Source organism: Pleurodeles waltl, chromosome 7 (assembly GCF_031143425.1).
Source record: "Pleurodeles waltl isolate 20211129_DDA chromosome 7, aPleWal1.hap1.20221129, whole genome shotgun sequence".
In the NCBI taxonomy this organism is placed as follows: Eukaryota; Metazoa; Chordata; class Amphibia; order Caudata; family Salamandridae; genus Pleurodeles; species Pleurodeles waltl.
In genome coordinates, this window is record NC_090446.1 from 101,369,019 (window position 1) to 101,386,019 (window position 17,001).

Consider the following 17,001-nt stretch of genomic DNA (forward strand, 5'->3'; position numbering starts at 1 on the left):
TCGAATGAGAAATGTGTTCCGCTGGTGCTGACCACAGGCAGAGGGCAAAGTCGGTCCCACAATCTAAATGAACAGAGCAAATCAGCATATGAGAGGAGGTTTTGTAGTGATGAAGATGAACTTGCTTAGAGTTGAAGTAGACAATGCTTGAGCTGAGGCGGAAGAGGATAAATGTCCCCATGATCATCAGAAAGATCTCTGCAGGGAGTTTCTGATGATAGTGCAATAACTTAATGGTGGTTTTGCTGAACAGAGCTCCTGAGAATTCAGCTCTTGTAGGTTTTGAAACCTCTCAATTGAGTACGAAGAAGGAAGGCTCTGTACTTAAAATTGCCTTTGCCATACTTGGCTAACTTTTATAAATGCGACTCCAATGTTCACCTTTCTATTTGTACCTTGCACCACTTATCGATGTAATTCCTTATTCTCCAGTTTAGGTCCCAAAAGTTTTGTGGTTCTTAATTAATGAATAGGCACTATATTTATGAATAATCTTGTTCAATACATGGAACCATATTTCTTAGTAAACAACAGGCGTTTCCAAACACAAACCACTGAACAGCTGGAATTTGCACAATGTGAAACTAGACAATCTTCAAGTGGCTAAATTATTGCTACAAGTGAGTAACATACTTTTTTTCCTGCAACCCCAGTATAACTGGCACATCATCACATTGCAGAAAGAAGTACACGTCTGATCCTCCTGGCCAGTATCATCTTCAAGATCAGTTGTGTCATCCACCAAGCCATCAGAAATTGCACCATCATTTATTTGACCAACAAACTTAGCATCCCTTTCTGATGCAGCCATTCCAGGATCCAGGGCATCTCTAGACTACAGACAAAAAGAATCAGAAGGCAAAAACATTGGACAGGATTTCCATATTTTTGCCCAGAGGATCTGCCTTACTTCAGAAATGAGCCAACCCTCTTATAATTTTAATACTGTACATAAACTTCTGACAGCATCCCCACCAGGGAGCACCCAATACTTGCTCAAAGAGGAAGATTTACTTGCATGTAATTGTATCACATATTGCGCTATAAGATATGGGAGTAAAACTTCACCCTTTGAATTGCAAAGGTGAACCTGCACTCCTTAATCAATTTTTATATATGTGAGCTGATCTTTTATTAACACCTGAATCGGATCCACATCCATTTAACCTTATTTATTATGTTCAGTGCTGCTATATAAATGCACAAATAAAGAAAAGCTCCAGAAATTATTTAAAAGAATATTTATTTATGCCCAAACCAATAAAAATACCAAAAGGCAAATCTGTTAACATTCTTAATAAAATTAAATTACTTCATGACATATTATTGGTCTTTATTGGAAAGTGAAATAAATTGCACTTATGAAAAGTAGTCGTAGAATGAAATCATTATGAAATTGGTGGGAAAATTTCATGGCGAAGAGCGGACGTGGGTGTAGATTTGAAACTAAACTCTCAGACTCCAGCTTCACCAGGAGGTTTGGGATCAAGGAGGGTGGGGATCCAGGAGGGTACGGATCCAGGAGGTTGGGGATTGAGCAGCGTGGTGGTCTCAGGAGGGTGAGGGTGTCAGAGTGTCGGGGCTAAGGAGGGTTGGGGTCGTAGGACTATGGGCTCCAGAAGGATGGGTTCTCACAAAGGTGGGGGTCTCAGTGGTGGTCTCAAGGGGTTGGGGTTAAGGAGAGTGGGGGGGGCAAGTAGTGGGAGTGATCTTAACAAGATGTGGAACTCGGGAAGGTGGGGTCTCAAGAGGATGGGGGTCCAAAAGGATGGGGGAGGCGGGATGGAGGCTATGGGTGCGTTTGGGTCACAATTCCCGGGGAGTCTTTCTGGGCGCCATAGGACTACAGGAGCCCAGAAGACTGGTGGAGGTTGTCAGGGGAGAAGGGCTCTGAGTGGGTATCCGTGGACTTACTGTTCAAGCCCAGCAACACCTGTTGTCTGCTCTCAAATGAGAGACTCACTTTTGTTCTGAGAGTTAGTGACCAGACCCTGATGACATTTATTTAAATAAACTATAACACTACATTGCATAGTGATCAACAACGAAAGCCACCCATGTGGCACCACTTTCCTATTCATCAAAAAGTACGCTTTCACCCTCACACCATTTGATCCATTATTATGTACATTGCCACTGGACATTTGTATGAGGTCATGGGTGAGCTGTAGACTCTGGAAAGTTCTAAGAGGCTCCAAAGGTTGCATTACACAATCAGGGACAGCCAAGCTCAGGAGGAAGATCTTGGGACCACTCTGGCTAGTGTGGGGTTTGGTACGCCTTTTCCATTTTATTACGATGATGTGAACACATTCTTCTATGGCGTGAAAGCATCCAAGGCTTATAAGAAATGAGGCACCGACTTGTCTCCTTCAAGGCAGTCGAGACCCAAAGAGCTGTCAATATATAACATCACTGGTTGCACCTGTGCCAAGCTATTAAACCATGTCCCAGATTAATCTGTTTTTCAGCATCAAATTTCACTTTGCCCCCGACAGTCCTAGCAGCTGTTGAGTCACAGATCCCAGTGGTTATTGAGTTGTCGATCCAGCAGCTCTTTCATTGACGTTCTCAACCACTGTTGAGACCCAGTCGCTGCTGAATCTAAAACCCCATGGCTATTAATTTGGCAGTCCAGCAGCTCTTGACTTGTGCTCGCTCTTTCACAGGAAAGGCAGTGCTTGTGACGAACAGTTTTGCAGAAGCATTGTCTTACGCTAAAGCTAGTGCACACCAAGACTCCTGACGCAAAGGGACACTAAATCCAGACTGATGATTCATTGGAGTGGAGGTGAAGATATATTCATCAGGAATGAACTTCAACTCTGGGGGACCATTAGCAAGATCATCTGCATGAGTCTGACCCTAATGGAGAAAAAGACAAAGAGACAGGACTTAGACTTGGTGCAGTGGGATGCAACTGACTAGACAAATAACAATCTATGTCAATGACACAGGCAGCAAAAAACATGTAAAATACTTTGGGGACTGAAATTTAAGTAGTATTCCACGGGGTTTGTGAGGAACCCCAATAGCAGCCTGAACTGTGTAACATCTGCATTTATTTGAAAAGATAACTTTAATTAACCAATCATATCTCAAGTGGATATGCACTGAAGTGCCAAGGAGAAAGAGATGATCCTCGGGAATGTCGCGTGGTATTCCTTGAGTTACCAAAGTAAACTGATCACATATTATGTAGCACAAGCCCTGTAACACTCATGCATTCCTTATTGTGATGGAGTCAGAAGCTATGATGTAAAATGACATCATTTGCTGAGGAGTCCATCAGTATTAAAGCTGCAAGTTGGGTATCATCAAGGGCCCCAAACGCCCCTTCTGACATGCTAAAGAGTGTCACTTTGGTGTCTCTGTCTGGTCTAAATCCTAACTGTTGGTTGTGTAACAGGGATCGTTCTTCACTGTGTTGTTGTAGCTCTCTCTTCACGCCCCCCTTACAGGTTTTTGCCTCAGTTGGTAGATTTGAGATGGAACATTAGATGGGTGTATTATTTGCGTCCAAATTCAACTTGTCAGAGACCACATCACGATGAAGTAATGAGTTAACATTGTCTGTTGGATTCAGACTGTAGTGGTAATTTGTTGTTTCATGTAACTAGCTGGGCAATGATACATTTGAGCTGTTGAGGCTTTGATATTCTTTGCTATTTTGGTCAATGCTTCTACCGGTAAAGAAAAGAGTTGAAAAGGGCAGTGTATTGCCCAGCTGAGGTCTCATATGCATTGCGTGCTGCAGTTGGGTACCAATTGCTCGCTTGGTTGACTACACTTTATAGGCAAAGAATAAGAGTAGGTCACCAACTAGCTTTTGTGATGGGATCCCCTTTGAACTCTTGGGTGAAGTTGAAGCTTTGTTACATACCCCTGTGAGCCGTCTGTTGGAGTAGGCTTTCTTTTGTCTAACTGCTGCATGCCCTTTAAGTGGATTTTGCATAATATTTTGTTTGTGTTTAAATCAGATTACCACTTCTATTGATTCTCCATGTTTCTTTTACATCTTTTTAGGAAAGCAAGATCTGTGTTGTGCTGTTGGTTCACAGTATTAATTTGAGATTTAAACTTTCTGTCCTTTAGTGGGGTTATCACATTTAGGGTTCCTATGAGTTCTTCATTGAAATTCTTCAGGATCGTGCTTGGGTGATGCACATGCTCCAGGTTGGAAGGCTTTTACTGAAAAATATCTTGCTTGAGATATTTTGGGAGTTTACTGAAGGTTTGTCAGACTTCGATTGTAAACAACTTTGCACGGAAATGTAACAATCGAGTACTAGTTTGCACTTCTGGTAATGACTCTGTTTGTGCTGCGCCTTCTGCTACAGCAAGCAAGCATATTCAAATTAATGCATTTAGTGGTAGTTTGGCAGAGGTGAGAACGGAGTAGGAACAGTATTTGTTACTGAGCTGTTGGTCACAAAAATATGGGTTTGATTTACCATGTTAAGAAGAAAATTCAGTCTACATAGGTGAGAATTTTAAGGCTGCTGCCTACAAGGTTTAGCTAACAATGAGCTCTGATCGTTATTAGAATATTGTGGTTTGGTTACTTTTCATGCTCCTTAAAAAACAGCAATAGTGAAGCGCGGCAGAGATTTTTTATTAAATGGCTGGTGACCTCCTACTAGAGAATAATGTAAAAATGACTCATGGGTTTGATATTCCTGTGATGTATTTGTGTCTGTGTGTGTGTGTACCTGTATGTTGGCGTATGTGCATGTTTTTGTGTGTTTAGTATTCTTTTTATTTTCAATTGGGGCATTTTGGAGTATGCATCTTTGTTTGAGCTACTATAAAGTTGTAGTGTGGAATCACCTTCCCTCTGAGAGGAACACATTCCGGTGCAGGAATTCTGCATCACGTTATGTGTGTGTGTGTGGGCACCACAAAGTACAAAGGACACTGCAGTGCCTTACCTGAGAGTACTACAATACGTTAACCTAAAGACAGGACACACAGAACCATTACTGGTTGCCTTACCTGTGATGATGGTGCCATGCTATGCCCAGAGTAATGTGATGTGCCACTGGGCTCTGTCTTCACCACTGTGTTGGTGTCGGAGTGTGGGACGGAGGCCGGGGAGTTTGTGGATGATGCTGTCCGCCCTGCAGATGGAATAATTACTAACTTAGAAAAGCTGTGATATCATTCATGTTCCAGTTTCCACCTACCTTTCAGAAGTGTACCTTCTGTGTGCATACATGAAAATATGGCAACAGCCCATATACTGCAGAGAAGTGATTACAGAGTGTTTGTGACATCGGCTTCTCTACATAAGCCCCTGTCCACAATGTCATTCATCCACTTCTAAGTGAGAAACCAGCAACCATAAAGAAAGAAGGGGGTCTCCACCCTGGAGGGGGTCTCCACCCCAGTGCATCCCACAGATGGACTCAGAAATGGAGAACTTACGCATCCTGTGATGAGATCCCTAGACCAACTGTGGTCGGCGATTCCACAGCAACTATTCTGCCTTTCTGCCACTCTCCACGTACGCAGCCCTTCATGCTCAATATTCTTCCATGCGTAACTCTTCATGTCCATCAAGTCATAAACCTCTACGTCAATCACTGATCCTTGACACCACCCTTTATCCATCACTCTTTGGAGACCAAACAACACATGTATCATTGTCCCTGGGAATAGATTTCCACTCAAACCCCTGGTGCAGACCTTCACGGCCATCATTCTCCCCGAATACAACCATTCGCGTCCACTCTCCACAAGCACAACCTTCTTTGTCTATCACTCTGCCAAGGACCAGCCATCCATGGCCACCACTCTCCCCACTCAAAACCCTTCACTTCTGTTATTCTCCCACGGCACAAGATTCCTAGTTTACCAGTCTATTCTGGCACATCCACCACATCAGTCTCTCGCTGTTGACATAACTCTCCACTTCCATCCCACTGCTCTGACATAGCACTGCATGTCCATCTCTCTCCTCAAGGGTAAACTTCCGGCCAACACTCTCCTCAAACACAGCCATCCACACCAGTCACTTTCCTCAGGCACAACCTTGGTGAAGGCGGTGTGTCTACATTTTCCAAATGACTGAAAGGATTGATCCTGGACCCCCAGATCCCTAAGTAAATAATCTGCTAAACTTAGAAAACATGAAAAACAGTGAACCTGCACATCTTATGTTCTGTGTAACACCTGTATACTTTAATGCAATTTTCTGCTACTGCGAATCACTTTAACTGTTCAATATCGCACTCAGAACTCTCTCTGGGTTACTGTTCAGCCATTTACTACCCAGTGAGTACTCTACAGAAATATTACACCTTAAGGTAATGTCTATTATCCTTTGGCCTTTCCAAAACTACTCTAGGGAAATCCCACTGTTTGGAGCATTCCCTAACTGCTCCCGAAAAACATTAAATAACTTCTTCTTTGAGTGCTGCTGTGCAGAAAAATCCACTAAAACATTACGAGAGTCCCAGTAGAAGGGTGCCATTGAAAGACCATTGGGGCTGAGATAGAGTCAGTCACATACAAGCAACTGATTTTAACAAAAGCTCCTTCTGGTCCTATGAGGAGGCCAGTGATGGCTGACTCCGCCCTAGATGTGCCAGGCTGCTGTTGACCGACTCTACTATTTGGCTTTCCGGGTGACTCTGCTTTAAACATAACATTCTTTCAGAAGCCTGACCTTATGCGACTGTCACTGCTTTATCTAGCAGGACAGTGGACTTCTGGAACAGCCACCCCCTGATCCTTGAGAAGTGAAAGGTAAACGCACCTGGGGAGCCCTTGGCATTGCTCTTGGGTTTCCGTTTCCTGGTCTGGATGCTTTCCTTCTTCATGGCCAGTGGTCGTGGCACCTTGACACAAAGGGAAGATGGGTTAGCATAGGCCTTCAAGTGGCATACAGAGAAGAGGCGTTAGCATAGGCCTTCAAGTGGCATACAGAGAAGATGGGTTAGCATAGGCCTTCAAGTGGCATACAGAGAGGAGGCGTTAGCATAGGCCTTAAAGTGGCATACAGAGAAGAGGCGTTAGCATAGGCCTCCAAGTGGCATACAGGGAAGATGGGTTAGCATAGGCCTTCAAGTGGCATACAGAGAAGATGGGTTAGCATAGGCCTTCAAGTGGCATACAGAGAAGATGGGTTAGCATAGGCCTTCAAGTGGCATACAGAGAAGATGGGTTAGCATAGCCCTCCAAGTGGCATACAGGGAAGAGGCGTTAGCATAGGCCTTCAAGTTGCATGTGTGTGAGTCTCACCCTACTGGTTACACATTTTCTAGCCTTGCCCTTCAAACCACATTTCCTTCCTTTCAGCGTGAGTCTCATGCACTGCTTGCTGTTTACCCGGACCACGTGGCTTCAAGGTTCTTGTCCTTCACTAAGAACTATTTACATCTCTCGCTGACCTTGGAAGGCCTTATGGAGGCTTTCTAAGCAGACCAGACCTCTGCAGGCCTTGGAAGGGCTGGGAGGAGGCCTTCCTGTCACAGTGGACCACACCAGACCTTGGCATGAGCAGACCAAGGACTTCACAGCAGTGGTGTAGCAAAGGCGCCATGGGCTCGAATGCAACCAAGGAAAAAAGATCTATTGCCTGGTAAAAAAAAGAACAGCTATATTTGGAGCCCAATGTGCCCCTCATACTCCTGGAGCTTGGTACGGCTGCACCTGCTGCACTATTGGTTGCTACGCGCCTTTTCAAATGACATCCGGCCTGGCCAGCTTCCCACTTCCCTTTCTCAGCTTGTTGACTTAGTGAAAACCGAATAGTACAACCCACTTCTCTTTAAGTGTTCTGAAAATAAAAATAATCAGGATATATGAAGGCTCATATGAGAGACTCATTTGAGAGAGTTAGTTCTGCACTGATCTCTCAATTATTTTACAGTCTGGCCTCGGTCCCTGAGCAATGCCACCGTCTGCAGGGATATTCCAGTCTGACATCCCTTTCACAGTGACCGACCTTCCCTATACAATGTCATGCACCCTGAGCAGATGTTGCACATGGGGTCACTGCTGTCATGGACTAGGTACTGTGTACACCTTGGGAACTGCAGGCGGCCACAGGCTCCCTGATGGAACTAACAATAGGTAACTTCAAGAATAAGCCCCTCTGGTTCATGGTTTCTGTTACAGGTCTAAATACTTTCCTTTTTTCAAATAATATAATTTGGTCCCCTAACCAAGAGGTTCTTAACCTGTGACCTGGTGAACCCCCGGGGTCTGTGACGCCTACTCCGGGGGTTCACGACTACTTAGAAAAGTAAATAATATGAACAGATTATTGAAGTGTATATAAAAAAAAAGAAGCAACACGTAAAACAAAATTTTTAAAAATACTCTGTAAATATGAATGAGTCTGAAGTTGGAGGCTGAGAATTAAGTTGGTCTCTTCAGACTGATTAGGGGGAGCAGTGCAATTGCATCAAACGGAATATAATATGGACAATACGCGGCCTCCATAAAATTAAGAAAATAACCAATCATCTTATTAAAGTTAAAATGTTGATGTTTTTAGATTTGGTAATTAAATACAATATTTCATCATTTGCGTATTTGATCAATGAATGCTTGTGTCTGTATTTTTATGAATCATTTTGTGGTTCAAATCACCTGAATTGCTTAGGCCGGAGTCCCCCACTTCCAGTAATGACTAATTGGGGGGTCCCTGGATTCCTGTAGTGATTCAGTGACGGTCCAAGGACTCCAGTAATGATTAAATCGGGGTCAACAAAAGTCAAAAGGTACACAACCACTACCCTAAATCTTCCGACCACCTCCCCACATGAATCCCTTTAATTACCACACTCTGTATTGTGTCCTAAACTAGTCCACATCCCTCTAGCCCTAACTCTAGCCCAGTGCTTAATTTGTGCTTGCGTTTCCGGTTCCGAGCACCTGCACTTATTATTGAAGGCCGGTGCTTATTCTTCTGCCTCAAGCATTTGCTGCGAGCAGAAGACACATATGGGAAAGAGGGAGGAAGAGAAAAACGTAAAAGCATCACAAAGGGAGAAAGTAGAAAGCTGCAGAAGTGAGCTAAAGGGGCAGGGAGTGACTTTAAATGGATTGAAGAGGCCCAAGATGGCTTCAATATTACACTGCCTCAGTATTCCGTGCTCAGACATTTAATTGCAGCAGCCGCGTGTTTAAGAGGAGGGCTTTGGGGACCGGCACGTTTTTATTTACAAATTAAGCACTGCTCTAGCCCCGTCGCCAATCCCATCCCCAACCCTAAGCCTTAAACAAACCTTATTCCACAGCCTACCCTCGTAAAGGTAACCCAGCCATAACCCTAATAAGCACCCTATGTCTATGCCTAACTGTAACACTAAACCAGCACTAACCCTTTCCCAAATCAAGCCTTAATTCTAGCCCATACCCCCTCCCTAACAAAAGCTATACATTCTGAAATACATTAATGTGAACATTTTTTAATCTTTTCATTTTGTTCAGACTCCGCTTTTTTATTTTAAAGCACTTTGCTTTCTAATGAATGCTTTTCGAACTTTAATTCAAACTTCTGATTGAATGCCATAAACCCCATGTACATTCCTGTGTGTCACAGGTGGCCCCCGCCTACCCAATGTGGCTATTTGTGAAGGTCCCATGCAGTGCACAGCTATCCAATGCAACTTTATTTAATATGGAGGCATTCACCTACCCCATGTAACTTCATATACAAGCCGCAAGCGTTGCACACCGGCTCCCCTTCAGTGTTGCGTCTCCACAGAGTGGTGGTGGTTGTGTGGCAATTGGTGCAACAAAGGCCAGCACGCCGAGAGGAGGACTGTAGAAAGAAAGAAAGGACAACGCGTGTATCAGACTGGATGCTGGCCATAAGGGGGCAGTCTCTCAAATAGTATACATGGCAACAATGCCGAGGTATCCGGTTTCTAATTAAGCCCACAGTATTTAGGCACTCTAGGATAAGGTTGGGGGAACCCACGAAATGTATTTATTTTATTTACTTATTGTCTCACCAAAGCCCATTTAAGAGAGAAAAAAACACTTAGGGAATCATTTAAATGTTGGTGGACGAGTTACTCAGTCACAAAGGTAAAGGATATCCCATTTGCCGAACTCTAAATCCCATTATATTCTATGGGATTTAGGTTTCCACAGACGGCATATCCGTCACCATAGTGACGGAGTAACTTGTTCGCCAATATCTATATCAGGCCCTTAAAGTGCAGACGGAAGAGAGAAGTGAGAGTAGAACAGGCAAGAGGAAAATATACAGTACAAGGCGAGAGAAACACATAGGAGTAACTAGTGCTCATCAGAAACGACTAGCGGCGACACATAAGTTGGCATTATTAAGATTTACATCCAACAATATTACGAAACTCATGATATTGATATACTGCTCCATTTAAACTCAACAACAGCACTAAACAGCTCAAGATAAACATAGTAATATCCCAAGGCAACCCAAATGAAATCCTATGATGTCACAGTAATCATTTGGGTGTGTGTGTGTTAGAAACCACTAAAATTCTCAATTTATGGTTAGGAGTTCAATCCATAACATTCATGCAAATTAACTTGTACATAAAATTGAATGTGAAAGACTGAGGGTATGCAAAATTTGCATACTTTGCTTCCACATAAGTTTTCAAAATTTCAGGAAACTTATGTAACATTATGTGTATTTACATGAAAACAAATCCCTAATTTAGATGTACATTTTAGCCTGAAATTCGTCCTTGAGTTAACTTTTGACATGAGGATGCATTTTGTATTTTAAAAAAAGGAGCAAAAAACACATATGGCTCAAGGAACAGCCACTCACATTCTGGTCATTCACATGCAATGTTACTTCTGTGCACTCGTTGTACATTTTTGCAGCAAACAATGTGCAAATAGTCAATATGGCATAATTTTGGGAATTTCGCTTAATGCAAAATTCCTAAAATTATGGTAATTATGCTGGTGTAAATTAAATTTTACCCAGGCCTAATCAAGACTTCATCCATAATGAAGGAGATGCAATTACAAATGTTGCACTTCACCTTACAGACGACATTACACATCATATTACCCCTCACCACCTTGACAGAATGTAGTGCCTTTAATTCATTTGATTATATGTTGTTGTTTAGTTACATATACCTTTGATGTGCTGTACTTTATTGGTATAAATAATGAAAGGCCATAGGCATTGCACTAGGTGTGAAATTTATGATTTGCACGGCTATTGTGCGAGTCATGGATTGTGGTCCTAACCATAACTTGTAACTATTGTTTTTATTTTAATTTGTAACCATAATTGGCCTTTAACTATGTTTTTCAGGGAATTTCTCAGATTACCTTAAATCCATAGGTTAAGCTGTTCTTACCAACAATAAACATAACTTTACTATGTTTTATAAGTGATTTATTTTGTTTTTTGACCATATATAGCATCCACGAGTTGCCATAGGCACCAACAGGAGCTGAACGTAGCTTTTAGCCAGTCCCAGTGCCCAACACCCACAGTGCACGGCTGAAGGTCACGTGTAGCGGGTTTGGGCACAGGGCCTTGCTTTCAGACCACGCACCACACTATCCACAGATGGCCAACTACCACTGTGCATGGTCTTGTGCCATCTGCAGTGGGATTGGTTGCTTGTCTTAGCCGCAGGTGCAGTGTTGGCCCAGCAGGGCCTGGACAACAGCTAGGTTCTACTACAATTCCACCTCTTGAGGCCAAACATGGCTGTCGACCTTCAGGATTTCAAAAGTCATGTCATCAATAATGTCATTTAACACGTCAGGAGTGAACTATTAAACTGATTTTTTTTTGGTTTTAAACATTAGATTTTATATTATTCCAGCACTTAACTATAATGTCAGTTTAACTTTTGTTTTTTTCAGTGATAAAATGTTTGTGTGTGTCTGAAATAGAGAGAGAGAGAAAGAGAGAGGAGAGAGAATTTAAAATAGTTTTACTGTGCTGTAACTCTGTTTATTTGTACCATGGATGCACTTTAACTGTGTATTTTAATGGAATTTCAGACACTTTGTGAAAAAAATACATAATACATACATACATACATACATACAAATAGGTGTTATTAGCAGAATAAATCATAACGTTCTTATAACAAAGTGTTTTTCTGTGAATTTCTGGGGTGTTGTGATGATATAGTAACAACGTCCATGAAAGCAAACACTGCCACTCAAGGAATTTGGCAGCACACATTGGTGACTGGCTGCAGGACCTGGACTTTGGTCAGGCGCAGCACTCATCACCCTGTTGGCGGCCATCCCCAGCTGTGCACACCCTTTGGCAAGTGCAGCAGGCATTGGCATCAGAACCCTGCCTATGACCAGGCTTGGTATCCAAGTCACCATGGGAGGCTAATACTTTCTGTGTGCAGCTTTCATGTGCAGAAGGAATTAGCTTTTTTGGCGTTCACTGGGACGTGTGAAATATGGAAAATATGTCAAGGATCCCTTTGAAATATAGGATCCCTTTTAAATATTGGTTTCCAAGTCAAATTGGCAGTGCACAAACCACTCAGCAAAGCATCACCTTTGTCAGGATCAGTAGGATTATGTAGCAATGGAGGACAAGTGATTAGCACGTTAGCTAACTTATGCAAAAGAAAAGGTGCGTTACATAGCATTAATTGGCACATTCGCTGGTAGTATTATTTTGACCCACTTGAGATAGAAGGAACCAAATAAAGTAAGTATGCGGAAAGTACCGTAAATCCATAACTAAAGTAAAATGTTGCAAACACACAACCATACAATTGCACTTAGTCTAACAATTGTAAATTGTTTTATCAAAAGAATTTATAAGAAAGATAAACAAAGCCTGAACCTTCTAATTCTAATCAGTGCCCATTGTTAGCTGAACCCCGTAGAAAACAGCTGCAACCACCTCTCCTTTCTACATAAAGGAAAGTGCTTTTTGAATTTGCAAAGGGTGTGCTGTTTTCTAAATATATCCTTACCCTATTAAATATTGTTCTGTTATTTTTTACAGACAAGTAAACAGTTAATCCTTGTACTTTACTTAGGATTTTGTGTAAATATTTTCTTTTTTGAAAAAAAATAGATTTTCAGGCTAACTTCCCAAAATAAATGTAAAAAAACATAATGGGTAACGTGTAATATATTCCTATATATCTTAATCTTCTGGTGATATTTACAAACCACTCAGCCGTCAGCCTTGTGCATGATGTTGTCATTTGAACCGCTCAATGGTAATATTGGACTTAGTACATATTAACCGGTTATGTATCTTCTTTAAAAATATGGCCATAAGCATAATCCTGTGGTGCCTAATTGGCGAGCATTACGGCTGCAGACATTAGATTTTTAAAGTAAATATGAGCATTACAATTTATGAAATCATTGCTGTTGCCGATAAAACAATAAACTGAAAAATTACATTTTAGCCATTTTTTTTTTTAAATAAGCGGTTCTTCAGAGATTTCCTGGATCAGACAACTTGGCACCCATACCTCGGTTTTGGCTGAAAGAGAACTTGTAACAGGCACCAGATTATGCAATAAAGTTTTTTCATCAAAATCCAGCAGCATGTTTGGGAAGAAAGACAAAAAGCTGAGCTATGTCTAGTGTATACAAACGTGGAGATGAAAGGCATGTGTGCTTTGAATACCCTCCTCTGAAGAGTTGGGTTTTGACAGAGAGCATTTTCATTTCTTATTAATATTTTGCTCAGATGACGCATATGACAGCCGCACTGTAACAAACTGACACTCGGTTTACGCTCCAGGAGGAGTGGTATTTTCCAGCAGTCAATTCTGAGCTGATCTGAACCATTTCCTTCTCTAAAGCTTCTTATTCGTAATAATTGAATTTGCTGACCCACGTGTAGCTCTTTATCCTGTGAATTTTGGGCTCTTTCTTTCAAGGAAATTTCTTACTTAAGACTGCCTTCCGCCTCTAAATAGGAGTAATTTACGTTTGCACAGTTTAAAACAGTACTTACAAGATGCATAAAGGTGGTTGTAAACCAGTCAAATGACAGTAGCTAACTTGCATAATTCTGTATAATTTACACACTTTTAAGTTTTATCTTAAGTGTCACTTTTTGGAGTACTCAGGGGTGTGACAGAGGAGTAATCATGGAAATTTGGAATTCAGTATTTATTACCATTTATTTGCCGAATTTCTCGTATTTGTGTTTGAGAAAATCGGAATCTTTAAGATCACAGAAACTCCCTGGCTGAAAAATGAACAATACCAGATCAAACTCCTTAGGGCAATTTAAATCCTCATTCAAGATCCTAAATTAAAATCTGTGACACAATCTCAAGTGGTATCTAAAATAGATGACAGGGCTGATGCACTTTACCAGTGTCGGTCTAATCTTTAAGCCATTGTCTGATGGGCGGGTCTGTCAGGTCACTTTGTTGGCCGTTTGTCTGGCTGGTTGTGGGCCTGTTTTATGTTCTAGTGCAGGGTTCTGCAAAGTCGGTCCTGGAGAGCCGGGTCCATGCCAGGTTTTTAACATATCCACATTTAGAAAAAAGATGTTTCAGAAATCTACATTTTTCTAAATGTGGATATGCTAAAAATCTGGTATGGACCCGGCTCTCCAGGACCGACTTTGCAGAACCCTGGTCTAGAGGGCCATCTTTTACTAGTGAGTCCCCTGATGTTGTCAAAAGCGATGTCTGCAGAAAGTACAAATGTGTGGAGTTTCCCATTCTTTGCAAAGCCCATTTACAGCACATCTTTATAAGGTCAAAACTGCCCAGATTCACAAATAGGGGAGATATTTTGAGCTTTTTGATTCCCCAATGGGAGTCACTTTTACTTTGGTGCCCTGGCCTAGTTTCTGTTGCAGTATGACCTTGCTCCCTACTGGTTGGTTCACCTCGATGTGGCGCAGTTGCAAGATTTGTTTCAGGAGCTGTAATGTCTGAGTAAATCACTCCTGTTCTGATCATCCACAACTGGCTTGCCAACTGACCTGTACAGAAATTCAACCTTTGCATACCTGATGCCTCTATTATCAGAACCACAAACTTGTCAACTCAAGAGGATCCCAATCCCTATATAGCTCAGACAATTTGCAACTTGCCTTTCAAGGAAAAATAACAGGCCTTATCAGGAAGTGCTACCAAGTTATGGAACTCCATCTTTCCATTGATTATAACCAATAGTACTTGTGATGTACTTAAAAAGACATTTAACCTTTTTCAGTGGTTTAGCTACTGTCACAAGCCTATCGTTATTGTTTATGTTGATATTTCAAATCCCTCACCACCGCTTCCACTGATAAAGCACTTATATACAATCCTTATATCATTACACTCTGCTAATCTGACACGGTATTTGTTTTGGATATACCTCACGCTCATCTTGTAACTTTTGTTACTGATTTTCACACCCATATCGTCTGCAAAGCCCTCAGTTGGCCATTCCTAATCTGGTTAGCGGTATACAAAAATAGCAAAATACATGAAAACATTATCAACATATTTATTGCCAACCAGAAGGACTAGGCGTAAGTGCTGCTAAAAATATGGGTGGATATTAAATACCCTCAAAAGTTGAAGCTTATGTGCAGAAACAGCCATAGCTTTCAGGACTCATAAATTAAACCCATTTTAGTAAATTCGCCCATATCTCTTTTTTGTTGGTTGGAAGGGAATTTTACAATTTATACTGGACAAGAATGGTCACAAACAAGAAAAAGTGAATATTTTTTTATCAGAAAAATCTCTCAGCTTAAGAACCAACCACCATCTCCCTCCAGCAACTACAGGATTTGCAAGTGTCGGTTAAAAAAAGTTTTTAAAAAATGAATATTAAAAAACAAGTCCCACATATTATGGGAGCTCTGTAACTCTTTCTACAACTGAACCATAAATATAATGCAAATTATTTTGGTCAGGATGAATATATATATAAAGATATATTTTAATATAGTCTGATATTAAGATTCAAAGCAAATTGAGAAAGTAAATGGCATTTTTGCTAATGTTTGAAATGTGTTTGTACGGTGGTTTAACCAAATTTATGCATGAGAAAGTTCTCTTATGCTAGTGGGATGCTTTATGGGTGCAACAAAAGTGAATTTATCTGTGACTAAAATGCCAACTCCTTAAAATATGTACAAACACTGTTATTAAAAGATCTTCAAATTTAATGAAATTTGACGGCTGCATCGTGTAACACCTTTGGTTTCGATTGCACGAGCATAAGACTTTGAAGTGTATTTATTTTCTACCATTTGATTCTAAGCATTGTTGTACATTGCACTGTATGTACATTGTACGTTTTACGTTAAAAGAGCGTGCGCTGTACACAACGAAAGCCAGGTTTCCATCCCAGAGGTTTGACGCTGTAAAGCAGGGAGGTTGTTTGTTACATCCAAGGTGTTCTAACATTTACTGCAGAAGTACTGTGGTAAGACTTTGTAGCATGAAAGAGAGTAGGGTGATTTACAAAAGTGGTGTAACTAACAACAATTGTAATTTATATCAATGCCAGTTCTTTAACTATCCCTCACCATGCAATTCACAACACTGGTTAAGGCTGAACTAAAGAGTGTGTTCAGTTTGAAATATAGGCAGATCTTATTGACAAAAAAGAGGCACTTTTGCATTGGGTGAAAAAGGGGTGGAATTTATGTCGTGGCTAACTTATGGCAGTGGCATACATAACAGCCAGGAAATTGAAAAGGGTAAAGATAAGCACACGTTTTTGTCTGAGTGCAAATATTGCTCCACAAAACACCTTTTGTTCTACACCAATCCTTTAAAAATTGATGATTTCAGTTCCGTCACACACACAATCACCCCCTCTTGCTCCACAAATGTTGGTGTTTAGCTTAGTACTTGATAAGGTGCCCATACATGTTGTGGCACTTTTGGGAATTTTCATAAAGTTGAGAAGGTGGAGTATGTCCCTGTACTCAAATAACTCCACTCATACTCTCCCATCATCTAACTATAATCCACACCAGTACCTCTCATAAACTGGGGGTGTGTACATTTGACGATCTTCTCCACAACCATTGTTATGCACCATTTGTCCCTA

General features: G+C 41.3%; 1 protein-coding gene across 1 annotated transcript in view; it reads right to left on the reverse strand.

The window, feature by feature from the left end:
- Positions 1–1,226: 1,226 nt before the first annotated feature.
- The window catches only part of GATA5 (GATA binding protein 5), a 67,881-nt gene continuing 52,106 nt past the window's right edge, over positions 1,227–17,001 (reverse strand). Inside the window, exons 4-7 of the mRNA XM_069243159.1 lie at positions 9,653–9,778; positions 6,761–6,842; positions 4,996–5,120; positions 1,227–2,865 (exon numbers count right to left, since the gene is read on the reverse strand). Coding sequence (XP_069099260.1) covers positions 2,713–2,865; positions 4,996–5,120; positions 6,761–6,842; positions 9,653–9,778 — 486 coding nt within the window. The 3' untranslated portion in view covers positions 1,227–2,712. The remainder of the gene's footprint in view (positions 2,866–4,995; positions 5,121–6,760; positions 6,843–9,652; positions 9,779–17,001) is intronic.